The sequence below is a fragment of the Panthera pardus genome, unplaced genomic scaffold, assembly GCF_024362965.1.
Source record: "Panthera pardus isolate Hobbes unplaced genomic scaffold, ASM2436296v1 HiC_scaffold_6, whole genome shotgun sequence".
In the NCBI taxonomy this organism is placed as follows: Eukaryota; Metazoa; Chordata; class Mammalia; order Carnivora; family Felidae; genus Panthera; species Panthera pardus.
In genome coordinates, this window is record NW_026526991.1 from 68,505,270 (window position 1) to 68,533,055 (window position 27,786).

Here is a 27,786-nt window from a genome sequence, read left to right on the forward strand (position 1 = left end):
TAAAAAAATAAAAAAAAATAAAAACACAAAAATCCCAAAAACAATACACAGAGACTTCTGAGAAGATGGTGGAATAGGAACATCCTAATGTTACATGGATACAACTAGGTAACACCCACATCAGTGTAAATAACCCAGAAGATGATCCAAGGACTGGCAGAACACACTCTCCACAGCTAAATGCAGCTAAGAGGCCAACATCAAAGAAGGTAGAAAAGGGGAAGACACGGTGGGGAGCCAAACTGATCTCAGAGCAGGTACAGGAGGCACCGGTAACTTTGAGAGACTTCAAGAACAAAAGAACTAGGTATTTATCCAAAGGATACAGGTGTGCTGTTTCGAAGGGATACATGTACTCCAATGTTTGTAGCAGCGCTATCAACAATAGCCAAAGTATGGAAAGAGCCCAGATGTCCATTGATGGATGAATGGATAAAGAAGATGTGGTGTATATATATACAATGGAGTATTAGCAATCAAAAAGAATGAAATCTTGCCATTTGCAACTATGTGGATGGAACTAGAGGGTATTATGCTAAGTGAAATTAGAGAAAGACAAGTATCATATGACTTCACTCATATGAGGACTTTAAGATACAAAACAGGTGAACGTAAGGGAAGGGAAGCAAAAATAAACAGGGAGGGGGACAAAAACATGAGACTCAAATATGGAGAACAGAGGGTTACTAGAGGGGTTGTGGGAGGGTAGGGGGATGGGCTAAATGGGTAAGGGGCATTAAGGAATCTACTCCTAAAATCATTGTTTCACTATATGCTAACTAACTTGGATGTAAATTAAAAAAGTAAAAATTAAAAAAAAAAAAGAAGAGCTGGCTGGCACCATTTCCCTCCCCTATACCCTGTCCCCATGGATACCTGTGGGAACCAGTGCAGCAGCAACACTCTCCCTAACTTGCTAACAGTGAACTTGCCTCTGCATTCTCCTGCAGACCTGTCCCTTCCAGCCAGGCTTCTAGGTCTCCTCCCACAGCAGGCCTATGCAAACCTTACTGACTGCATGGCCCACCTTAGCTCTTCTGTGAATCCGCCCACGCCATCTAACCTCCCCAGGCTTAGTCCTTGGCAGCTCCAGATCTCCTCTAGCAGCAGACCTGCATAGACCTTGCTAACAACCATACGCCCTGCCCCTGTTGTCCTGCGGATCTGCCTCCTCCAATATGCCCTTGGCCAGAGCCCACCCACCCAAAGTGGTGCCACAAGCCCGGCAGTGTGCAAGCAGCCTCCACCAGGGCCAGTACCACTTCCAAAGTGACTCGTGCTCTGGGGAGAGGGGAATATAACCACCGGTCTCAGTGCAGCTCCAACAATGGGCTTGGGGCAGACATCTGGTTTGAGTGCAGGCCCTGCCAACCATCGAAAGCTTCCCGGGACAAAACAGAAAGCACCCTGCAGTTTGGTGTTACTGCATCTGGCAAACACCTGGTCTGACTCAACTTAAGCATAAGGCACCCCCCGACTAGTCCACTAACAACACAGGGACCAAACTGCCCACACAGGCAGAGAACCATTGCAGACAACTGGATTAAAGGGAAAAGTGGCCCAGCCATACCACTAGGGTGCATGCAACAGACTTAAGAGACACCCTGAAGTGTCAATTTCTGATGGACAGAGGACATTGCAGAGGACTCCAGGACCCCTTCTTCATAAGGCCACTACTTTCAAGAGCAGGAGATGTAGCTGACCTTCCTAATACATAGAAACAAATGTGGAGAGTTAGACAAACTGAGGAAACAGAGGAATATGTCCCAAATGAAAACAGGACAAAGTCGCAGCAAGAGAGCTAAATGAAACCAAGGTAAGTAATATGCCTGATAGAAAATTTAAAAGATGATCATAAAGATACTCACTGGACTACAGAAAAGAGTGGAGAACTTGAGTGAGACCCTTAACGAAGAGATAGAAAACAAAAAAGAACCAATCAGAGATGAGGAATTCAGTTTTAAAAATTAAAACTACACTAATGGGAATAAATGTAGACTAAAGGAAACAGAAAAATGGATCAGTGACCTGAAGAACAGAGTAGTAGAAAGCAATCAAGCTGAATAGAAGAGAGAAAAAAATAATACTAAAAAATAAAAATAGATTTAGGGAACTCACCTACTCATCATGTGTAATAACATTCCCATTATAGGGATCCAGAGGGGAAGAGAGAGAAAAGGGGGCAGAAAATGTAATTTAAGAAATACCTGAAAGTTTCCCTAATCTGGGGAAAGAAACAGAAACCCAGATCCAGGAGGCACAGAGATCCCTCCACCAAAATCAATCTAAAGAGGTCCCCACCAAGACACACAGTAATTAAAATGGCAAAAAGCAGTGATAAAGAATTTAAAAGCAGCAAGAGGGGCGCCTGGGTGGCTCAGTTGGTTAAGCGGCCGACTTCGGCTCAGGTCATGATCTCACGGTCCGTGAGTTCGAGCCCCGCGTCGGGCTCTGTGGTGACAGCTCAGAGCCTGGAGCCTGTTTCAGATTCTGTGTCACCCTCTCTCTGACCCTCCCCCGTTCATGCTCGGTCTCTCTCTGTCTCAAAAATAAATAAATGTTAAAAAAAATTAAAAATAAATAAATAAATAAATAAAAGCAGCAAGAGAAAACAGTTACATACAAGGGAAACTCCATAAGGCTATCAGTGGATTTTTCAGCAGAAACTCTGCAGGACAGAAGAGAGTGGCAAGATATATTCAAAGTGCTGAAAGAAAACAAAACAAAACAAAACAAAACAAAACAAAACAAAACAAAAAACTCTGCAACTAAATATTCTACCCGGCAAGGCTATCCTTCAGAGTCGAAGGAGAGATAAAGAGTTTCCTAGACAAATAAAAGTTAAAGCAATTTATCACCACTAAACCACCCCTACAAAACAATGTTAACAGGGACTTTTTGAATGGAAAGACCATAAGTAAGAGTAAGAAAAGTAGGAAGAACAAAAACAGTAAAACTTTATCTATAAAAATCAGTAAAGGGATTCACAAGATGAAAGGATGTAAATTATGACACCATATACCTAAAACGTGGGGAGGAGGGAGGAGAGTAAAGAATAGATTCAAATTTAAGCTTAATTTCAACCATCAACTTAATATAAATTGCTATGTTCATAAAATGTTATGGGGATTAAAAGTACACTGATACCGATGGGCACTGAGTACTGTATAGAATTGGTGAATCACTATATTGTAGACCTGAAACTAATATAACACTGTATGTGAGCTATACTAGAATTAAAATTATTTAGTTAAAAAGGCAATACTAAATAAACTAAAATTATTTAGTTAAAAAGGCTGAGCCTAGGCTCAGCCTAGGCTAATTTAATCAATCTCTGGCTTTGGGATAGTTTAAAATCTCCCCGGGCGAAGGCTAATGTGCAGCCAAGAAGCAAACCACTATGTAACTTTTTAAGATCCCCTGAAGATCACAGCTGTTCTGTCAGAACAACATAACTAATTAGATCACAGCTTATCTTTAAAACCATTTAGATTCTATCCTCCCTTTCAGAGGCAGCAACAGCACCTGACAGTTTGCCTGCAATCTTTTTTAAACTGTGTTTTCAAATGCCACTTTATCTGGGGTTTAGATCCCACTCAGCAGAGAAAGAAGATCTTGAACATTTCTTGGGTGTTCACATGGTTCCAAGGTGCAATGAGACTCTTGTAAGAACCCAGCTGTTGGTGAGGTCAGGCTGTGTGTGCTTAATTCAACATGTTTTTATTCACACACTTGCCTAAAGGAATTTTAGACATTTCTAAAATTACCATTGTAACACGGCTTTTTCTAAATCGTCATTTCTGGAAGTCTTCCTTGTACACTTTAATAGCTGACTGCACGTCCTCCTTAGCTCTAGCAAGTACAATTATGATTACCAATCACAGCAGCAGTGACTAACGTTGAGTGCTTCCTACTGGCTCTGTGACAATATTTTATTTGCATTATCTCCCTTAAATTTTGTAAGAACTTTTAAAGTAGGTCCTATTATTAACCTCATTTTTCAACTGAAGAAATGAGGATGAGGTTCAGTCACTCAGCCAGGATCACTCAGACCTCAGAGGAGCCTGAGTCCAAAGCCTATCCTTGTAACCATCTCCCAATGCTGCCTCTTGGCTCATCACAAGATCTACCCAGCCATATGTGCCCCACACTTACTCTTTCTCACCCAATCTACCCAGACAGTTTGGGCACCAGAAATGGCTTGTCTGTATTTCTATTTCCATTCCAAGGTCTATGTCTTGATCTGGGCAGTGGTTACAGAGGGGTTTGCTTTACAATACTAAAGCTCTACTCTTTATTTTATGCATTTTGTTACATGTGCCTGAGGTGGGGGTTTCGCAATAAAACTTTATTAAAAAAAAAAAAAAATCAAGAGGCCAGCAATTAGCTCCGAACCATTGTTTAGATTTGTGACAGGGTCACCTGGGTGGCTCAGTCGGTTAAGCGCCTGACTGCGGCTTAGGTCATGATCTCATAGTTCCTGAATTCGAGCTCTGCATGGGGCTCTGTGCTGACAGCTCAGAGTCTGGAGCCTGCTTCTCATTCTGTGTCTCCATCTCTCTCTCTGCCTATCCCCCTGCTCATTCTCTTCCCCCCTCTCTCCCTCCCTCCCTCAAAAATAAATAGACTAAAAAAATTTAGATTTGTGATAGTCAAATCTTTCATTCTTCATCTTTTCTCTTCTTTTAATCCAGTCCCAATGGGAAAAATAAATCATAAATTGGGGGAAAAAATTCCTATTGGAAGAATTCTGCATCGCATAAAATGTGCTTCTGTTTGGAAGCAGAAAACTTGAACAACAAATGTGCCAGTGCCTACTGTGTGCAAGAGAGTGAAGTCAGAGTGTGTGTACTTAAAATCATGCTTTCTGGGGCGCCTGGGTGGCGCAGTCGGTTAAGCGTCCGACTTCAGCCAGGTCACGATCTCGCGGTCCGTGAGTTCGAGCCCCGCGTCAGGCTCTGGGCTGACGGCTCGGAGCCTGGAGCCTGTTTCCGATTCTGTGTCTCCCTCTCTCTCTGCCCCTCCCCCGTTCATGCTCTGTCTCTCTCTGTCCCAAAAATAAATTAAAAAAAAAAAACAAAACGTTGAAAAAAAAATCATGCTTTCTGTATTAGGTTGTGGCGGCTTTTGTTCCTTTCTTTCAGTTATTATTTTAACAAACTGTGTCAATTTTCAAAGGTTGCACAACTCAGAAACGCCTGTTCCCGGACAACTGCCCAGCAAGAGTGAATTTGTGGAAAGGGTCAGCCCCCAAATTAGTCTTGTCTTTCACACAGTTTAGTTATAAACAGGGCATCATATCTGATCATTCAAATCAATAAACCCTCTCTAAAGCAAAGGCTAAATATTTCTCTATCAGTTTAGGGAAACAAAGTACAGTTCAGAGATTCTGGAAACCCAACCCTGCACCTAACCAAATGTGGTTCAACCTATTTGTTATGATTGATTTCCAGACTACGCTTCATGGAGCTCTTTACTTGGTGGCCAAAGCATGTCCCTGCTCTAGCAACATCTAACTCACACTGCACCATTTAATCTATAACCTCTCTTCTAGAACAAGACCTCTCCAAACTCAAACATTCTCTTACCACTGTTAAGTCTGTCAAATTTCTATCAGCCCTTAAATTCTCCAAAAGACATTTTTACTACTCCACGAAGCCCTTCCCACTTTGCCTTCTCCCACTCATCAATCAAATGAAGCCTTCCACAGGACTGAACTCCCAAAACACTTTATAATTCTCATTTAGCCCATGTTTTACCTTTGTTACTGGTGAGCATTTGGAAGCTTGTCTCAGCCTCAGAGCAGGACTGTCTCCTTAATCTTCCAAATGAGCAGCAGAAGTTCTCCATCAATACTCAAGCTGAATGAGATATAAGGGAGGTATAAACAGAGAGAAAAAATCCTATTAACATCCTAGAAATGTTTTGAGTAACTTTGTTCAGAAGAATCAGCTATCAGTTGTTCAAGTTATACACTAGAGTAGATAGTTGTTGGTTGGAAGCTTTGTTTTCAATTTACCATAAACCCTAGTCTTAGAAATGTTCCTTTGTTAAGGGAATTCCCAGAAAGTTTCTGGCTCTAAGAAGTTAAGTGATGCCACATTAATGAATGAAATACTTGGGGGAGAAAATCTGAGGAATTAGGGAAAATCTTAAAAAGACAACACAATGCATAGGAAGGAAATACTATAAACAATGCAGCAAATACAAACAAAAGGGTCTGCATAAAAAATAAGTGTCTTATGTCTGACTCCTCCTGGAAAGAATTCTAATTACTCTCTACAATTAGCTTCACGCGTGCTGGTTAAACAGCTCCACTTACTTGCCATATGACCTTGGTCAAGGTACTTACTCATCCCACCCCTCTAAGTCCCCCCTTGTAACATCAGCTATCACATTGGGTTTTCGTGAAGACCCAGACAATACGTGTAAAATGCACAGCACGGTGAATGACAGAGGAATTGTGTTAAGCAAATGTTAGGGACCGGCGTAATTAAAAGTCTGTAAACAAGTGTACATCAATAAGGGGTCCAAATAATAAATCATCATACAGCCATACAATGGACTATATACTATATAGCTATAGAAAAGGATGTGAAAGCTCTTGACATACCAATATGGAAAGGTCTTAAGATAGTAAACATTTTTTCAAGAACAGCAGTGTCCAGTATAAAGTAATTTGCATAAAAATAACATACCCCATTCGGTCTTTTGTAATCAACTCCAGAGGTGTACTTAAGAAACGTGACCAGGGGCCATCTGGCAGTGGGATCATCCTGTTGCTGTGCTTCTTAGCAGCTTCTGCTTGGGTGGTAAAGAACATCATGTTTTCTTTGTTTGATGTTTAATCACAGTGATTAAGATCAGGACAGAAGTCACTTATCCAAAACAATCTCATTTTAAAAAATCGTTTTTATTGTCATTTTATGGTTAAAAAAACATACATGGCATGACTATAAAGTAATGAGACGAGTTTTCACGTGTGGCTTGTATTACGGAGTCTCATTAGTATATAGTCACATCCTGTCTAGAGCTTGGAAGAAAAATATGCCTTGGCTATATGATTATCAATTTTGTTACTTAAAATTTATTGAGTGCCAACAGAGCACTAGGCACATATATAACACAGAATTGTACAGTCTCTATGTTGTAGACTATATTATTTACATAGATTTCTCAAAGATAACATTAAAGCATGTATTTACAGAACTTTAGACAAAATAACAATACTGGAAATCAGCAAGTTTCTGTCTAGCGAGGAGCACCTTTTCATGAATGAGAGGGTTATGAAGAACTTCTTGTGCAAGAGCACTTTAATTCCATTACCCAGAAAGTCCACGTTATTTCATTATATAGTTCTAGAAAGCTATACGAGAAAACCTAAGTGGGAAGCCATAATTGGTTTCATTAGGTCAAATACATTTAGAAAATTCTCTGTTGAGACCAACGCTTGGAGGGGCTACAGACATATTTATATTTCCATATCAAAGCACAAAAGCTAGAGCTACAGCACGCATGCAGTTCCAATGAGGTGGAAGAAGAGTGAATACGAAAACCATTTTTCTGAACCTGGAGTTTCTTCTCTTTCCGATCCAATTACCATCGCAGTTCCTTATTTTGCAAAGAAATGTATCTTTAAAACAAACACTCATTTTACACAAGATTATTTTAGGAAATTTTGAGATTTTTAGGCAAGGACAATGAATGTTGGCCAACGGATGCCAACAACTGGGAGCCGTACAAGTGTGGGGGAGACAAGGCTCATTTTAGTGTTACTGCATGATCTCTGTGGCGTCTGCTGGCAGCCCCAATCTCGGGAGGTGGGCCAAGAATAAACCCCACAACCCTAGGAAATGATCGTGGCTAATGTTGGACAAAAAGTCTCTGAAGCATTCATTAGCACATGGCAGAGTGCAGCGCCAAGGTCCCCCTTGCAGGGACAAATTAGAATTTCCGTTGATACTAGTTGAATCAAACTATTAAATTTTTTTTTTTTGTATATATATCCAAACTAAGATCCTTTTATTCTAAGAATCTGCTCCTAAATTCAAGTTGAAGATTTGGGTGCATTGTGGTTCTGAACCAACACTCCAAGAAACACAGTATCAAATAATAATCTGGGTTTGTTTTACATTGTAACAAATGGAAAATACTCTCAATCTCCTATCTCATGCAAATTTGTCACGTAAAGGATCTCTTTTATCTGTTCTCTATTTAACGAATTAAAAATCGATATATAATTAAATAGGTGACTGGACCCTGCTTTCAGCTAAATTTGGGATTCTCTCTATATTTTTAAAGAATGTTTTAAGCATACTCAGAAATGAAAGACTCAAGAAAATGTTCAGTCTTTTATTTAAAAACTATAAACAGTCACCAAAGTAAATAAAGCCATTCTATAACATAAACTGTTAGGTCTATATTTTTTACTGCACATCCTAAGGACACAGCAGAAATGGTGGTTGGGAGGCCTTCCACATTTTTGGATGCTAATAGAACAGGCAATAGGCAGTTATAAATGGATACATTTCACGCTGGGGGAAAAGACAATTTAAGGAAGTGAGCAGTTTCTGAGCAGGAATGTGGTACAGTATTAAGAATGGAAGAATAATACAATAAAATTCCACACTATATTAAGATAGAAAAAGTAGTGAAGAAAATATCATACCTGCACATAATGCATATATAACACAGGAGAAAACCTGTATAAAATTCCATGTATTTAAACCAATTTACAAATACAAAAAATTCTGTCCAAGCTCTGAGCTTGCACATGACAAACGTTTACAGTGGATACATGTTAGGGAAAACCAAAAAATACCTTCAAATAGTTTTTCTTCTACAAAAATGACATGAGATATATTATTCCATACTCTTTCAGCCAGCAAAATGAGTTCTACAAGGTGTATAATACAAAACAAAACAAAACAAAACAAGAAAAAAAAGAAAAAAGAAAAAAAAAAGAAAAAAAATCACAGTTCCACAAAACTGTTTTGACTTTACAGCATCAGTACCTTTGCAGAAGTATTTACACAAATTTAAAGAACATTCATCCACTGCGTAGAATATATCACAATTACTTACAATTGACAGGAAAGTCTAGAAAACTTTAGAACCTACCAATAATGCTTCTAGGACACCACAGAATGTATTTCCAGTGGCTGCAGTGGCATGAAAGGTGTTCATTCTATTCACAAATATTTACAAGATCTATTCAGACTGGTAAATTTTTATGATAATAAATAAGTGAAAATATATTGGCTCAAGTAAGAAAACCAAGCTACTGATTTCTAAACAAAACACACAATCCATAGCTAGATATTGGTGGCCCCCTCTGAGATCAGGGGGTATAGGTGTGCTGAAATTTTTTTTTTTTTAATTATTCAAACCAGCTTAAACGGTTTTGTAAATATAAAAATGTGCTCCTTTTTGGATATAGATAAAAATATTTAATGCTTCTATTTCATCTGCTCATGTAGGTTTTACAATATTCCATGTATATTCCAATGTGGATGGTACTGAATTCTGATCATACCAGTTTCCATCAGGATTTATCAGATCTGAGAGACATCCTGCAGATAAGCTGGTTGACAATCCCACAGCAGTTTTTTTCGTTTTCTTTTTAGATTTTTTTTTTTTTAAACAGAGAACAAAGGGATTCGCTCAGAGATCAGAATACGAAGCTTCCTCTCAGCATCATGGGAGGAGATAAAATAATTCATTCTATGGTCTCTGTTCCATTAAGACTTGGTGCTTTCTTCAGTAACAGTATGTGAAATGTATCTGACTTTGAGTCCCCACTAGAGAAGTGGAATTATTTTTCACTGCAGCATTTCGGAGTCTTTTTCTTGTTCTTTACTCTGAACTGTAAAATTAAGTTCATAAAGGCATTTGGCAAGGGTGGAGGAAGCTTCCATGTTACTAATGGCTAGCACTGATAAGTTGTTTTCATGTCTCTTTAACAATCTGGAAAAAAAACATACAGAAGTTCGTCAGTATCCAAGGTCAGTGATGATTTCTTACGGATTTTACGAGTTTAAAGATTTTAAGTTTTATTTCATTGAGAAAATGTGTTCCCTTTAGTGAATGGAATACATTATGAACTTCCGTGGATAAAAGATGTTTCTAAGCACGACAGATTTCCTTATATCTATGTAGTGATTTTCAGTGAACAAGTGTGTTTACCACATCCATATACTGTTGCTTTTAATACACTTTGAAAAGCCACATGTATAAAAGATGGCTCAAAGAATGCTGGTAGTAATGTGGTCAGCTCTCAGACCAAAATGGAATGAAACCAGAAATAAAAGAAAGGTGACTGGAAAATCCCCAAATACATGATGTAACACTAAGTTATACATGGGTCAAAGAAGAAATCTCAAAAGAATTTTAAAAATATTCAAGATTAAATTAAAATAAAAATACAACTTAGTAAAATCTGTTGCGGAATGCTGTGAAAGCAGTGCTTTGAGGGAAATCTATAGCATTGTTTGAATGCATATTATTAGAAAAAAAGATCTAAAATCAATAATCTAAGTTTCCACCTTAGGAAACTAGTAACAGAATAGCAAATTAAATTCAAAGTAAGCAGAAGAAAAAATTCAAGGAGAAATCAATGAAATTGAAAAGAGGAAATCAATGAAACCAAAAGCTGATTCTTTGAAAATACCACCAAATCACTGAGTCTCTAAGACATGCTATCTAAGAAAAAAAGAGTGTGTATACAAATTACTAACATTGGAAATGAAAGAGGAAAGGTACCAAGGATCCCTACAGATCCCATGAACATTAAAAGCAATAAAGAATGAAAATGGATAACACTATGCCCACAAATTTGAAACTCTAGATGAAACAGACCACTTCCTTGAGAAAAATAGGCTTCCAAATGTCACACAAAGTGAAACAGACTATCTGAATCTATTCAAGATTGAAATTGAATCATAATAAAAAAAAGTAACCACCCCAAGCAGAAAGCACCAGGCTCAGTAGTTCTCTGGTGAATTCTACCAAATATGTAAGGTTCCTCAAAAAAATTTCTTAAAAATAGAAATTCATATGATCCAGTAATCCCACTACTATTTACTCAAAGAAAATGAAAAAGCTAATTTCAAAAAATACATGCACTCTTATGTTTACTGAAGCATTATTTATAATAGCCAAGGTATGGGAGCACGTAAGTGTCCATCCACAGATGAATGGATAAACATGTGGTATATACACACAATAGAATACTACTCAATCATTAAAAAAAAAAAAAAAAAGAAAGAAAGAAAAAAAAGAATGAGATCTTGCCATTTGCAACAACATGGATGGACCTAGAGGGTATTTTGCTAAGTACAGTAAGTCAAAGAAAAGCAAATATGATTTCACTAATATGTGGAATCTATAAAACAAAAACAAAGCCTACAAACCTCTAAATTTTCTTAGTGTTTATTCATTTTTGAGAGAGAGAGAGAGAGAGAGAGAGAGAGAGAGAGGGAGGCAGCGTGTAAGCAGGGGAGGGGCAGAAAGAGAGAGAGAGAGAGAAACACAGAATCTGAAGCAGGCTCTAGGCTCTAAGCTGTCAGCACACAGCCCAATATGGGGCTTGAATCCACAAAGCATGAGATCATGACCTGAAGTCAGAAGCTTAACCAACTGAGCCACCCAGGTGCCCCCAAAACTCTGTATTTTTAAAGAAATAATACATAGTTCTGCACACAGTAATGTTAATATATTGTAGGAAAAGGAGGAATATGGGAAACAATTAGCTTAACCTGTTCAATTTACAGATGAGTAACTTGAGGACATCTTCAGGCATCCAAAACTGAAATGACTTTCTAGCTAAACAGTAGTGGCAGAATTAGCAAGATCATCGGACTGTTTGACTTTTCTCCATGGTACCTTTCTAAACATAGGAGACTGCCAGGCATAATTCTGTATCAAGCTTCGTTCATGCTTAGAAAACTCAGATGTTTCTAGAGGTGTCAAATTCACAGAATAAAAGACTGAAATGGTGTTTGCCAGGGGCTGGGGCAAGATGGAAATGAGGATCAATGGGCATAAAGTTTCCGTTAAGCAAGATGAATAAACTTGAGAGATACACTGTACAACATTGTACCTATAGTCAACCATAAGGTATTATACACTTAACAACTTGTTGAGAGGTCAGATCTCATGTTAAGTGTCCTTGACAAAATTAAGATAAAACTAAATAAAAATTCAGATCATGTCAGAAAACAGCTGGAGAGGAATAAGATGCCTGCTTTTTTAAGAGAGGACTTGAAAATTAAAATTATATTCTAGGTATGATTAAAGTTTTTTTAAAAACTTTTTTCTTTAGTGTTTATTTTTGAGAGGGACAGACAGAATGTGAGTGGGTTAGAGGCAGAGAGAGAGGGAGACACAGAATCCAAAGCAGGCTCCAGGCTCTGAGCTGTCAGCACAGAGCCTGACGCGGGGCTCAAACTCATGAGCTATGAGATCATGATCTGAGCTGAAGTCAGACGCTCAACCCACTGAGCCATCCCGGCGCCCCTATGCTTAAAGTTTTATTCCCTTCATTAAGTGAAAGCAGGCAATATTTAGCTTATCATCTGAATATGTCATCACTCCATAAAAGCAGCTATTTCTTTTTAATTATAACTTAAAAAAAATTTTTTTTTTCTACAGAGTGATGCTGAGTGGAAGGATGGACAGTTATGTGGTAAGAAAAGCATAGTAAAAAGTCAATGGTAAAAGCTAGGTGAGGGGTGCCTGGGTGGTTCTGTCAGTGTCCAACTTTGGCTCAGGTCATGATCTCATGGTTCGTGAGTTTGAGCCCCGCATCAGGGTCTGTGCTGACAGCTCAGAGCCTGGAGCCTGCTTCGGGTTTTTGCGCTTCCCTCCTTCTCTGCCCCTCCCCCACTTTTTGCTCTTTCTCTCTCAAAAACAAATAAACATTAAAAAAAAAAGGCTATGTGACTGGTATATAGGTGTTCATTGCAAAATTATGCCAAGTTTACCTTATGTGTGAAAAATTTCACATTAAATGTCAGAAAAAAAAAAATCAACCATCATTGAGATAACCCAAGAACTTGGTGCCTTCATTGAAATAACACTGGACTAAGGAGTTGGGCATTTTTTCATGTTTTTTAGCTATTTTGATATTGACTTTTATGTAGTTTCCATACTGTACACAGCCCCCAAAATGGCTAAAATTAAAAATTATAATACCAAATGTTGAAAAGTATGTGGAGCAACTGTGACTCTCCTACAATGCTGGAGGGAGCATAAACTGATAAAATCTCTTTCGAATTGTTTGGCATTATGTATTCAAGTTGTAATATCCTCTGAATCACCAATCATTCTTAAAAGTTCAATAGAAATATATACATATATGGCCAAAAACATGTACAGAATGTTCATAGTGGCACTATTTTTTTTTTTAATGTTTTTATTTATTTTTGAGACAGAGAGAGGCCGAGCATGAGCAGGGGAGGGACAGAGAGAGAGGGCGACACAGAATCCGAAGCAGGCTCCAGGCTCCGAGCTGTCAGCACAGAGCCCGACATGGGGCTCGAACCCACAAACTGTGACATCATGACCTGAGCCGAAGTCAGACACTTAACCAACTGAGCCACCCAGGCGCCCCGATAGTGGCACTATTTTTAATAGCCCCAAACTGAAAACAACCAATAAGCCTACCAAAAGTAGAATGGAAAAAACAAATTTGAGTATACTCGTGGAACAGAATCATATACTGCAAGAATATGAACAATGTACTGCTATATGTAACATGAATTTCACACACAAAAAAGATGAGTAAAGAAGATAACACAAAAGAATATATCCCGTATGATTCTACTTATATAAAGTTAAAACCAGGTAAAATTCTATGGTTAACATCAGGATAGTGATCCCACCAAGGAAAATGGGATAAAGGCAGTAGGGACTCAAAGGGGCTCTGCAATACTGGTCCTCCTCTTTTTTTGTTTTTTTTTTTTTAATGTTCATTCATTTATTTGGGGTGGGGGGGGGAAGGGGCAGAGAGAGAGAGAGAGAGAGAGAGAGAGAGAGAATCTTAAGCAGACTCTGCACTCAGCGCAAAGCCCCAGTGCAGCACTCAGTCTCATGAACTGAGATCATGACCTGAACTGAAATCAAGAGTCAGTAGCTTAACCAACTGAGCCACCCAGGCATCCCTCCTCTATTTCTGAACTTGGATGTTTCATTATATGGGTGGTTCACTCTGTGATGGTTCATGGAGCTTTATACACTTCTGCTTTTCATATTTTAGGTATGATTTATTTAAAAAATTGATTAAACAAATTGTTTTACGTTTATTTATTCTGAGTGAGCGAGCGTGTGTATGCATGCAAGCTAGTGAGGGAAAGCCAAGAAGGGAGAGAATCTCAAGCAGATTCTGCACTGACAGCATGGCTCGAACTCACGAACCATGAGATCATGACCTGAACTGAACTCAAGAGTTGGATGCTTAAACCAAATATGCCGACCAACCAGGTGGTCCTAAACAAATTTTTAAATGAATTATGAAATTTCTACAATTTTTTCTAGAAAAGAAATAAAGTCCTATAAAACTTTTAAAGTAACTTAAATAATTTGAAAAGATATATGCACCCCTGTTTATTGCAGCATTATTTGCAATAGCCAAGATACAGAAGCAACCCAATTGTCCATCCATAGATGAATGGCTAACAAAGATGTGGTGTAAGTACATGCATGCACGCACACACACACACACACACACACACACACACACACACACACACACACTGGAATATTAGTCATAAAAAGAACGAAATCTTGCCACCTGCAACAATATGGGTGGACCTACAGGGTATTATGCTAAGTGAAAAAAGTCAGAGAAAGACAAATACCATATGATTTCACTCATGTAGAATTTAAGAAACAAAACAAATGAACAAACAGAAAAGAGACAAAAAACAGACCCTTAAATACAGACAACAAATTGGTGGTTGCTAGTGGGGAGGTAGGTGAGGGGATGAGTGAAATAGTTAAAGGGATGAAAAGTACACTTATACTGATGACCACTGAGTAATGTACAGAATTGTTGAGTCATTGTATCATACACCTGAAACACTTACATTATACTTCAATAATAAAAAACTTACAAAGTGGGATCAAATCGTTTTCCTCCTATATTGATGAATATTTTGATAAAGAAAAAAAACTTTCAAAAACTTCACCAATTACAGTATTTTTTCAAATTGATAGTTTAAAAATATTTAAAAATTTATTTTTAAAATAGTATTATTTAAAAAATATTTTACTTTGTTTTTAAAGTTTATTTATTTTTGAGAGAGACAGTGTGAGTGGGGAAGGGGGGGGGGAGAGAGAGAGAGAGAGAGAGAGAGAGAGAGAGAGAGAGAGAGAGAGAGGTACAGAGGATCTGAAGCGGGCTCCATGCCGAGAGCAGACAGCCTGAGGCAGGACTCAAACCCACAAATTGCGAGATCATGACCTGAGCTGAAGTCAGATGCTTAACTGACTGAGCCAAATAGGCGCCCCAAAAGTATTCTTTATTATTATGTCACACGGATAAAACTTAGATTAATTTTAAATCACCAGGATGACTTTAAGGTAACAACTTCTTTTTTCTTCTTTCTTTCCCTTCTTTCTTTCTCTTTCTTTCTTTCTTTCTTTTTCATTAAATTATTTATTTATTTATTTTTGTAAGTAGTATCTACATCCAACATAGGGGCTCGAACCCACAACCTCAAGATGAAGAATCACATGCTCCACCAACTGAGCCAGCCAGGTGCCTTGTAACAATTTCATTTTTGATATAAATTAATATCTTCTACTTTTTGGGGTTTTAAAGAAATAAGCACTCACTAGATAAACAAAATATGCCCATTTTGTTGTATAAAATGGTATTCTTTCAATTTCAAATTTCAAGGTTTTTATTTTGTTATGTTTTACAAAGGATAAACATTGTGTCACTTTAATATACTTAATAGATAAGAAAAAATAATTTGTAAGTAGCATTAGTCAACACAATTTAAGACACTCAGCAGTTTGACAGAGTTTTTTCTTCTGTCCTTCCCAAAACGGTACCAAAATGATTTAAAGAAAATTTTCTGAAGAAATAAACCAGAAAAGCTTAGGACTACCGGAGGGTGAGGGATCAACTGAACAAAAATGAGGTCCTCTTGGTTCCCCTCTCCCATTCTGTTTCCAGAACACAGGATTTCACATTGACCCTCCTCCAAACTGCCCACCTCCAAAGGCAAGAAAATCAGAGATTCTTCTCTGGAGAAACAAAATCTCTCTTTAGAGACTGATATTTGAAGAGCTTCTAATAAACAAATTGGATCATTAGGGATCACCAAAAATGGCAATCACCAGTGACAAGTGGAGATGACATACTCAGAGCTTCCGATTAGCATGTTGATATTTTATTCTTAATTTAAAACATGAAGCCTGAATGCTCATTTGAGGAATTTACTTTTTTTGAGAGAGAAGAGAGAAAGAGAGAGAGAGAGAGAGAGAGCGAGCACAGGGAAGAGGGGAAGAGGGAGAGAAAGAATCCCAAGCAGGCTCCACACTCAGTTCAGAGCCCAACGCAGGGCTTGGTCCCAGGACCTGAGCCTGAGCCGAAAGCAAGAGTTGGGTGCTCAACAGACTGAACCACTATTGTGTCCTTTATTTGAAGAATTTGGAGGAAACAGAAAAAAATTTAACAATCCTAGCATTGATATCCTCAGAGAGATGAGAAAGCATTGTATTCAACATATGAACAGGGTGTTATAAAACAGCAACACTGGGGGCGCCTGGGTGGCGCAGTCGGTTAAGCGTCCGACTTCAGCCAGGTCACGATCTCGCGGTCCATGAGTTCGAGCCCCGCGTCAGGCTCTGGGCTGATGGCTCGGAGCCTGGAGCCTGTTTCCGATTCTGTGTCTCCCTCTCTCTCTGCCCCTCCCCCGTTCATGCTCTGTCTCTCTCTGTCCCAAAAATAAATAAAAAACGTTGAAAAAAAATTTAAAACAAAAACAACAACAAAAAAAAACAGCAACACTGGCATTCAGAGCTCTTAGAAATTAAAGCAGGATAGGCTAAGTAAGAATTCAAGAGTTGATGACAAAGTCAAGGAAATTCCCAGGAAATACATTAAACAGACAAAAATGAAAGCTGAGAAAAGAAAACTAGAGGATTAATCTGTGAGGGTCTAGCATCCAAAAAACTTAAGTTCAGAAATGGGGAATAGGGTCAATGGTTGGCAGGGAATTATAAAAAGAGACATTCAAGAAAAATTCCCATCTTGAAGGACATGAATCTCCTGATTGAAAGGATTCATTGAAATGAAATGCCCACTTCAATGATCACAACAACAAAACACCTACACTAAGCACAACATCATAGAATTTCAGAATATCAGAAATTAAGGGGAAAAAAAGATCTTGAACACTTCTAGGGGAGAAAATAGATCACAAACACAGGAATGGGAACCAGAAAGTTACAGACTTCTTAACAGCAAAGCTGAATGCTAGAAGACATTAGACAATGCCCTCACAGACTTTAAGAAAAAAAAAAAAATGGGGCGCTTGGGTAGCTCAGTCGGTTGAGCATCCGATTTCAGTTCAGGTCATGATCTCACAGCTCGGAGTTTGAGCCCCACATAGGGCTCTGTGCTGACAGCTCGGAGCCTGGAACCTGCTTCAAATTCTGTGTCTCTCTCTTCTTTCTCTCTGCCCCTAACCCACTCAAATTCTGTCTCTGTCTCTCTCAAAAAAAAATGAACTTAAAAAAAAAATGACTTTTCAATCTGGAATTCTAAATCTAGCCAAACTGTCATGAGTAAGAATAGGCTAAAGACATTCTCAGACCTGTGGAGTTTAATATTGGAGGATATGCTTTAGCACGATGAGGGAGTAAGTCAAGTAAAGGAAATAATTTGAATACAAGAGAAAGGGATTCAATATTGAAGGAATTCCTGAGAATGGCTATGTACTAGGCTTAGAAAGCAAGCTGTCTAGACTGCAGGGGAAAAAATGTAAAGGTGAGAGAGGTTTAACAACTGTGTTTGGGCATCTGGATAGCTTATATATGGGCTTGAGAAATAATTGTAATATATAGAGAAATCACCATTAGGTCCATAAAAAGCTAAACAAAAAGCAAGACAATCATTAACCCCAGAAATACAAAGAAAGAAAGAAAACTTTAATAACAGTAGCACTTGGATGAGCATCAAACAATCTGACAATATCTGATTTAAGATTTAACCGAAAACTGTGATGTAACAATGTTATGAGCAAAGGAAAAGCAGGGGAAAGAGAGGTTTTAAGAGTATTCAATTCTTTAGAAAGAATATCAACAGTTAATGTGTAAAACGGGTAAACTATGAAATAGTAACATAAGAATATTATTTAGAAATATGGAGGCAAGTACCAGAAAAATTAGTTCGAACTGTTGAAAGCTCCCTGTTGAAGGTCGGTAGGAGGAGATAAGTAGAGGACTACTATATTCCATTATAAGCTTTATATTACCATTTAATTTTTTAAATTAATCTTTATAGCTTTATTGATATAATTCATATACCATTTTATATGTACCATTTTATATTTCTATCAGCAATGCACAGGGGTTCCAATTTCTCCACATCTATGTCAACACTTGTTTTCTTTTTCTTTTTCTTTTTTTTTTTTAGAGAGACAGAGAGAGCGAGAGATAGCACAGCTCAGGAGAGGGGAAGAGGGAAAGCGAGAGAATCTTAAGCAAGCTCCATAGTTAGTATGGAGCCCAACACGGGGCTTGATCCCATGATCCCAGGATCATGACCTGAGCCGAAATCAAGAGTCAGACACTCAACCTACTGAGTCCCTAAATAATAACCATCCTAATAACTGTGAAGTGGCTCTCACTGTGGTTTGATTTGTGCTTTTCTAACAATCAATAATGTTGAGCATCTTTCCATGTGCTTACTGGCCATTTGTTTATCTTCTCTGGTGAAATGTCTATTCAAGTCCTTTGACCATTTTTATTTTGTTATTTTATTGTATTTCATTTTTCGCTAAGTTTATTTTCAGAGAGAGAGGGAGGGAGAAAGGGTGCACATGAGTGGGGGAAGGGTGGGGGGCGGGGCAGAGAAAGAGAATCCCAAGTAGGGATTCTATGTGGGACTTGAACTAACAAACCCTGAGATTATGACCTGAGCTGAAATCAACAGTTGGATGCTTAACTGACTGAGCCACCCAGGTGCCCCTGCCCATTTTTAAAATCAGATTGTTTTATGTTGTGGAGTTTTAGGAGTTTCTTATATATTCTAGATTTTAACCGTTTTATCATATATGTAATTTGCAATTATTTTCTGCCATTCTGTTATTCTGTTAATAATGTCCACTGGTGCATAAGTTTCTAATTTTGATAAAGTTCAATTTATTTTTCATTTTGTTGCCTACACCTCTGGTGTCATATCCAACAAATTACTGCCAAATCCAATGTCATGAAGTTTCCTCAGATGTTTTAAGAGTTTTACAGTTTTAGCTCTTATTTCTAGATCTTTGATCCATTTTGAGTTAATTTCTATATGTGGTGTTAGGTAAGGGTTCAACTTTGTTCTTTTGCATGTGAATATCCAGTTTTCCCAGCTCCATCTGTCTTTTTCTCCTTGAATGGAGAACTGGCACCCTAATGCAAATCATTTGACCATATATGCCAGGACTTATGTCTGGGCTCTATTCTTCCACTGATTGATTATTATGTCTCTCTTTATGCCAGTAATACATTGTTTGGATTACTGTAGCTTTGTTGTAAATTCTGAAATCAGACACTGTGGGTCTTCCAACTTTGTTCTGTTTCAAGATAGCTGTGACTATTCAGGGTTCCATGAGATCACATACGAAGGTTAGAATGGATTTTCCTATTTCTGTAAAAAAATATCATTGGGATTTTGATAGGGATTTTACTGAACGTGCGGATCGCTGTGGGTAGTACGGACATCTTAACTATATTAAGTCTTCCAATCCATGAACACAGAATATCTTTCTATTTATGTCTGCTTTGATTTCTTTCAGCAATGTTTTCTAGTTTTCAGTGCACAAGTCTTCCACCTCCTTGGTTAACATGATTCCTAAGTATTTTATTTGACTGATATATTGTAAATGGAATTATTCTCTTTTTTCACTTCATTATTAGCATATAGAAAAGTACCATTTGATTATTAAATAAGACCCACATATTCTATTGATAAAGGTATATGAATCAAAAGGAAGAGATATATATTGCAATACTCCAGAGCTCAAAATTAATCAGAATGGAGATAAACTGCATTTAAACATTTTACATTATTCCAACTAGATTCTGCACTTCAAATTTAAAAACGTTGACATTTCATACTGTTCAGTATACTGTACAAGACTGAAGGTAAATTTCCACATATCTTCCTATCAACCTGCAATTTTCTTATTGCAGAGTTGGTTTTAGTCTAAAAAAAAAATCATACTCTGTTACTTATTCCACCAGAGATGGGAAATCTCAACAGAGAATAATCTTTTGCAGCTGATGTCCTATACTCTCTTTTTCACATATATAGGTTGCCAGATTCTGTAAGTATTCTTGCTAAGCCAAAATCTACATCTGGAGATGTCTGAGTGAGGTTCTGCAGTTCAACCTGGACTGGGAGGGTGAACGGTAAGAATTTAATGGATTGTTTTAATTCTTTTGGTTCTGCTATTCTAAGATCATAGTAACTAAAGATGTCAGAAGATGTTTGGAAAGTTCAGAGTTATATAGAAAATGACACTATCAACAACAAAACAAAAACAGCAAAATGAAAACTTTGGCTCAATAATTATATTAGATCTAGCCAAAGTGGCTCTGCTATAAGCCTAAGAATGTGCAATTTGAATGAGGTAAAATGCTAAGTTGTAAAATTTACTTTTATTTATTTTAAAGTTTATTTATTTGAAGAGAGTGGGGAAGGGACAGAGAGAGAAAGAGAGGGAGAGAGAGAGAGAGAGGGAGCAAGGCAGAGAGAGAAAGAGAGGGAGGAAGGGAAAGAGAGACAGAGGGAGGGAGGGAGGGAGGGAGAGAGAATCCCAAGGAGACTCCGTGTTGTCGGTGCAGAGCCTGACATGGGGCTCAAACCCATGAACCGTGAGATCATGACCTGAGCTGAAATCAAGAGTCAATGCTTAACCGACTGGACCACCCAGGCACCCCATATAATTTACTTTTAGAATTCGAATTATCTACACAAATTCTAGATCTCTAGAACTCCAGAAAAGAATGAATTTGTGAGACTTCTTTCCTTCCATGTGTCTATCAATCAAATACTTATCGAATTGCTATTACATTCCAAACACTACGGTAGGCACGGAGGACACAGAAATGAAAAATCAATATTCAATCCCTGCTTTCAAAGATCTCACCATCTAGGGTGGTAAAACACAATGTGTGAGGTGGACGTGAGGGATGTCAGAGGTGGGCTAGTGAGGAAGATGTCAGGAGGGGAAGAGGTAACCCCTGAGTTGAATCTTAAGGACGAATAGAAATTAGAAATTATCTACACATGTTAAGTACTGTGCCAGGTGTTCAGGCCACAAAGATTAATCAGAGAATGTCTACACATAGGTCAGTAGATGAAAAAAGCCATACAAAAACTATTTACAACACAAGATTAAATATTACGAGACAGGTTAAAAGAACAGAGAAGAACAAACGCTATGGGGCAGGGGAACATGGCACAGGAGGCAGCACACAAAAGCTGCTACCTGAACTGAATCATGAAGGGTTTCCAGATAATCAACAGACCACCACAGGGTAAGTATTGGAACAAAAGGTACCAAAGTGCAACGTGAAAGCGTCTAGCACGATTAGGAATCTGCACATGGCTTAGTTAGGCTGGAACTGAAATACAGGCTATGGACCACAGAGGGAGAGGGAAATACAGTAAGAAAAGGAGAAGAAACCATGTCACAAATGAAGAAGATGCTGGTGTTCTTATATGGTTACTACCCTTCATATTTCTTTTTTTGTGAAAAACTGCTTATTTTTCTTTTTGAATGTTAAGAATTCTTCTCATTCATCTGTGAGAACACTGTATACACTAAGACACAGTAACTCTGGCATTGCAAATACTGTTTTTTAAACTTTAGTTTTAAGTGTTTTCATCTTTAATTTACTGAAGTTTGATATACTCAAATTCATTGCTTTTTCTTTTGTAATTGATACCACTGTTTTTATGTTGGGAAAATCCAGTTGGATGGTTACTGCAAGAAATATAAAAGGACCAAAGCAAGGTCAAAATGCAGGGAGTGGGGAGAACTAAGGTAGATTCAGGATATATTTAGGAGATAGGACTAATAGTATTTAAGAGGAGAGAAACTCAGAGAAAAAGTCCCTAACTAGAAGTCAGGATGCCTCAGAGGACAACTTCTCAAGAAAAGAGCCTGAGTCAGTTGAAAACACAGAAGGAATTCTAGAAAATTACAAACAAGCTTCAAGGGAGACAAAGTCCAAAAGTAACCAACAGAACATTCCACATTTGCTCTCTTAGAATTATTGATTCTAGTTTCTACAGATCTATAAAATCCTGAGTTTCCTCTTGCTTAAGTTCATAAGAAAGTAAGTTTTAAACTTTGATGGCTTCATTAAAATGTCAATTACCGAACTAAATTCCATTCTAATTCCACTGGATTCAAATGACACACATTCACTTTCCAACTGATCCTAAGGTTTCCCTTTAGTAAATCCACTTTTTGCTCTGAATTCTATGGCCAGAAAGATTAACTTAATAAAACAAATTAAAAGAACACCTTCTAGTTGTTTCAACGTCTACTTTTTTGGCTTTTATGTATCTATTTTTAAAGTTTATTTATTTATTTTGAGAGAGAGAGAGAGAGAGAGAGAGAGAGATAGCGTGAGTGGGGGAGGGGCAGAGAGAGGGAGAGACAGAGAATCCCAAGTAGACTCCATACTGCCAGTGCAGAGCCAGATGTGGGGCTTGAACCCACAAACCCCAAGATCATGACCCAAGCTGAAATCAAGGGTTGGATGCTCGACTGACTGAGCCACCCAGGTGCGCCTACATTTTTGGCTTTCGAAATCATGTTGGTCTGATGTTGGCATAAGCTTTTGGACATATTCACAAAATTGATGAGAAAAACAGTGAATAAAACACAGTTATCTAGTTTTATTAACTCACATGTAGAAGTAAAATAATCTAAATTCACTTTGGCTGTAGAAAACAGATTACTCACCTGCGACCACATTCTGAATATTTACCAATATTTTTTAATATTAAGGCAGCTGTTAGTCGGATGTGTTTAGTTATTGGTCCCTCTTTTTCATCCTTAAAAAGAAAGGAAAAGAAAAGAATAAAGATCTAAATCATACAGTGCTCACACCTTTACAGATAAGGCTTTCAAGGTTTGCTTACTGTAAAATCTCGAAAGACAAGGTTTCTTGATCCTCTCCTAAGGGCCATAAGGGCAGCACTGGGATGATTCACAATGGCCTTTTGTGCTCTAGGAGTTGAGCTTGTGCCCCCTACAGCAGGCTGCCTACATTGAGGAGAGAGACAGAGATTGTTAACATGATGCTGCAGACAGAATGACAAGGATGACCAACCTGCCAACCCCTCAGGTGGTTACTTTGAAACCAGATATCAGATAAACACACGCTCCAATGGCCCAGCGTTAACTTTGTTTACTTTGTGTCAGCGGAGGCAAAGGGGCTCTTAGTATCAGGGTGAGGTTTCCAGTCTTTTATTTTCCAATCTATCAATTTTAAAGCTAACAACAGATGTTCTAGTGTAGTCCATCTTTAAAGTTACTGTGCTGGTAAACAAGCAATCAAAATCAATACAACACAGTATCAGAGCTATGGAGTTCAGATTTTGAATGTAATTTGAAGATTTTAAAGGAAAAGAAAATAGTCTACAATTTGAGTTGCGAGTTATTTTTGCTAAACAGTACCTAAGAGTACAATAATATCACCTAAGAATGTGTTGGTACAGGTATAGGTCATCCAGGAAAAGAGAACCTTATGGTAGTAAGGAATTACGCTAAACACCACGTTTTCACACTAGTACTTTGTTTCATCATTATCTGATTATTTCAATCAATCCTTTCGATTTATTTCTACTGTCCTTTATGAAAGATAGAGAATGGAGGGACTGCAGAGATAGGTTTTATATAAAAGATTCAAATTATGCTAGATTTCCTTGGCCAAGCAGAAAAATTGCATCACTATCTGTTGCATTCTTGTGAGGCAACGGTGGAAAGAACAATGGACTCTCACATGAGGAAACCCTGTCTATTTCTGACCCTGTAACTACATGTATGACTTTGAAAATTTCAGTTTGCCCCTCTGTGCTTCAGGTTTCATTCACATCTGTAGTATGGGTCTATTTCTGGCACTTCTACTTTTTTTTAAATTAATTAATTTTTTGAGAGAGAGAGAGGGCCAGTGTGAGAGAGCAGGGGAAGGGCAGAGAGAGAGAGGGAGAGAGAATCCCAAGCAGGCTCTGCACTGTCAGTGCAGAGCCTGAAGTGGGGCTCAATATCACGAACTGCAAAATCATGACCTGAGCTGAAATCAAGAGTCGGGTACTTAACCAACTGAGCCATCCAGATGCCCCTTATCTTCACATTTTTGAAAGTTAAACATATGATTTAGGTTACAGAATCTATAACTAAAGGACTCAGTTAGAAACAGAATAGGAGATAAATACCATGTAAATTTAATAAGGATCTTACGGGAATCTATAACCAACTAGAACTTGACCACATGCATTACAAGTATGTGTTCATGAAATAACAGGTAAATGAATAACCATATAGTAAGTGTGATATGTATACTCTTACAATCTTCACATGACACCCTGGTCTTTCCTGAGAGAAGAAGTTGTAAGAAGAAATCTCTTTGCCATTATCAAATACATATTCAACTATTTTCTCAAAGGACAAAGAACCATACATACATTTCCAGTTTACAAAGCATTTCTCAACTATCACCTGTCACTACTTCTCATGACTTGTCTACAAATTCGAATCAAAACATTACAGTTACAAATTATTAACAGAGCATGCAGTCTAGCCAATATGAAAAGTGATGTTTAGAGAATTTAAGCAATTGGGACAGGGCCCAGGACTGGGTCACGGCAGAGCTCCACCTAGAACCTAGGTTTCTGGTCTCCTAATGCATAAGGTTGTCTTTCATTGTTACTCTGTTTTGCCTAGTTTTCCTGCTTTTTCCTTTTGCATGTACAAGAGGAAGTAAACTCATGGTCCTTACTTGGTAGAAGATTTTTGACTTCCTGCTTGTCCTGGTTCATCTTGTTTTAATCCTGCAAGCAGGGCATCTTTTGAACAGTGCTTATCCTTTTTGAGAAAGAGGAAGTAAAAGGATATGCATCAAGATCTTTAATAAACCAGAGGAGTTACTGACCAAATAGTATTAGGAAGAAAGTATACCTGTAAGTGGGTAATAAAAGAAAACCTCTGTCGCTGAAAAGGCTCACAACCTTCCCAAAGACATTGCCCTGGATACACATCTTTTCCTCCATGTTCAGTTGCTGCATGGTAGAAAACCTGTGAGGGTGTCTGAAACCACCTACAAAAAATAAAATTGGTAGAAATTTTCTGACATTTGGATACATCTTTTGTAAATTAGAAAACCTGCTCTACTAATACAAAAGCCCAAGATCAATATACAGCAATACTAAACAAAATAGTATAGGCAAATCTCACATTCAGTTCATTTCAAAGAGTATTTTTAAACGATTTTGAAAATTTTGCTGTTTACATTTCTAAATCAAATCATTCAACTATACTGAAGACTTTTGGTAATTTGTTTTAAGTTTAATAGGCCTCATTTGCAAATCCCTACCTTCAATGAAAGTCAGCTAAGAATCTCTTTAAAGAAAGTATCACTTTAAAAACAAAACAGAGAAATAATTTTACAAATACCATACTCTGTTATACCTTTAGAAAATGTTTCAGCATTTACTAGATTTCATATTACATATAATAAACTCCAGCATATTAGTTCTAACAATGTAAATGCTACAAATTTTGTTAAGTCTGGCTTTTTAGTTGAATTCACATTTTGTTTGTCCATCTCTCATTTCTCCAACATTATACTCACTCACATATCTGGGGGCTTAGCAATACAAATGTCTGAGTGGGTAAGTGGCCAAGGACACAAACCTGAAGAAAGTCAGATACTACTTTCCTTTACTAATTAGAATACATGGCAATGAAAAGAGAATACTGGAATCCAGACAGCAAAGAATACATAAAAGCCTTCTATTGCTAATTAGTAACTCAAATATCTGCATAATGAATATCTTTAAAGTTTATGGCAGAGCTCTCTTAAGACTTGATTTTTTACGCATGTCATAAAAGTATGTCTATATATAAACTAGTTTTTAATGTGCAGTATTTATACAATATTTCAAATTAGTAATCCTTCAGGAGATGACAGACATTTTAAAATAAATAAGTTTGAATTAAGAGTAATTAAATATTGAATTATAAAAGACAATGTCAAAAATCATCATATCATTCATATTCATTTATATGAATATGTTCCAAAAGTTTATTGTGAAGCTGTAATGGCTTAGAAAAATTAATATTGTTAAAATGTCCATACTACCCAAAGCAATCTACAAATTGAATGCAATCCTATCAAAATTCCAATGACATTTCCTGCAGAAATAGAACAATCTTAAAATTTATATGGAAACACAAAAGATTCAGAATAGCCAAAGAATCTTGAGAAAGAACAACATAACTGGAGGCATCACACTCTCTGACTTAAAACTATATTATAAAGCTACAGTAATGAAAACAGTATGGTATTGGCATAAAAACAGACACACAGATCAATGGAACAAAATAAAGAGACCAGAAGTAAACCCATACATATATGGCTGATTAATTTATGACAAAGGAGCCAAGGATATACAATGGGGGAAAGGACTGTCTCTTCAATAAATGGTTTTCGGAAAACTGGACAGCCACATGCAAAAGAATGAAACTGAACCACTATCTTACACCACACACAAAAATTAACTCAAAATGGATCAAAGACTTGAATGTAAGACCTGAAACTATAAAACTCCTAGGAGAAAACACAGGTGGTAAGCTCTTTGGTATCAGTCTTGGCAATGATTTTTTTGGATTTGATACTGACAGCAAAGGCAACAAAAAGCAAAACTTAGTAAGTGGGACTACATCAAACTAAAAGCTTCTGCACAACAAAGGAAAGGCAACTTATTTAATGGGAGAAAGTATGTGCAAATCATATATCTAATAGGGGATTAATATCTAAAATATATGAAGAACTCACGCAACTCAATAGTGAAAAATAACCCAATTAAAAACTGGTATAGGATCTTGGGGCACCTGGGCGGCTCAGTTGGCTGAGTGTCTGACTCCTGATTTCAGCTCAGGTCAATGATCCCAGGGTCATGGATTGAGCCCTGCGTCGGGCTCTGTGCTGAGCTTGGAGCCTACTTAAGATTCATTCTCTCTCTCCCTCTGCTCTTTCCCTGCTTGGCGGGTGCACTCGCTTGCTCTCTCTCTCTCTCTCTCAAATAATAATTTAAAAAAACTGGTAGAGGATCTGAATAAATATTTTTCCAGAGAAGATAAATGGATGGCCAACAGGTACACAAAAGGGGCTCAACACCACTGTTACAGAAGTGCAAATCAAAACCACAATGAGATTTCACCTCACAGGCCTGTCAGAATGTCTAGTATAAGAAAAAAAAAAAAAAATTGACAAGTGTTGGTGATGGTGCAGAGAAAAGGGAATGTTCATGCACTGTTGGTAGGA

General features: G+C 37.7%; 1 protein-coding gene across 2 annotated transcripts in view; it reads right to left on the reverse strand.

Moving 5' to 3' along the window:
- Positions 1 to 8,338: 8,338 nt before the first annotated feature.
- The window catches only part of ARID2 (AT-rich interaction domain 2), a 167,309-nt gene continuing 147,861 nt past the window's right edge, over positions 8,339 to 27,786 (reverse strand). For both annotated transcript variants that reach the window (XM_019419114.2, XM_019419113.2), the window contains 5 exons: positions 25,419 to 25,557; positions 25,240 to 25,325; positions 23,381 to 23,504; positions 23,202 to 23,293; positions 8,339 to 9,966 (listed from right to left, as the gene is read on the reverse strand). In XM_019419114.2, coding sequence (XP_019274659.1) covers positions 9,822 to 9,966; positions 23,202 to 23,293; positions 23,381 to 23,504; positions 25,240 to 25,325; positions 25,419 to 25,557 — 586 coding nt within the window. In that variant the 3' untranslated portion in view covers positions 8,339 to 9,821. The remainder of the gene's footprint in view (positions 9,967 to 23,201; positions 23,294 to 23,380; positions 23,505 to 25,239; positions 25,326 to 25,418; positions 25,558 to 27,786) is intronic.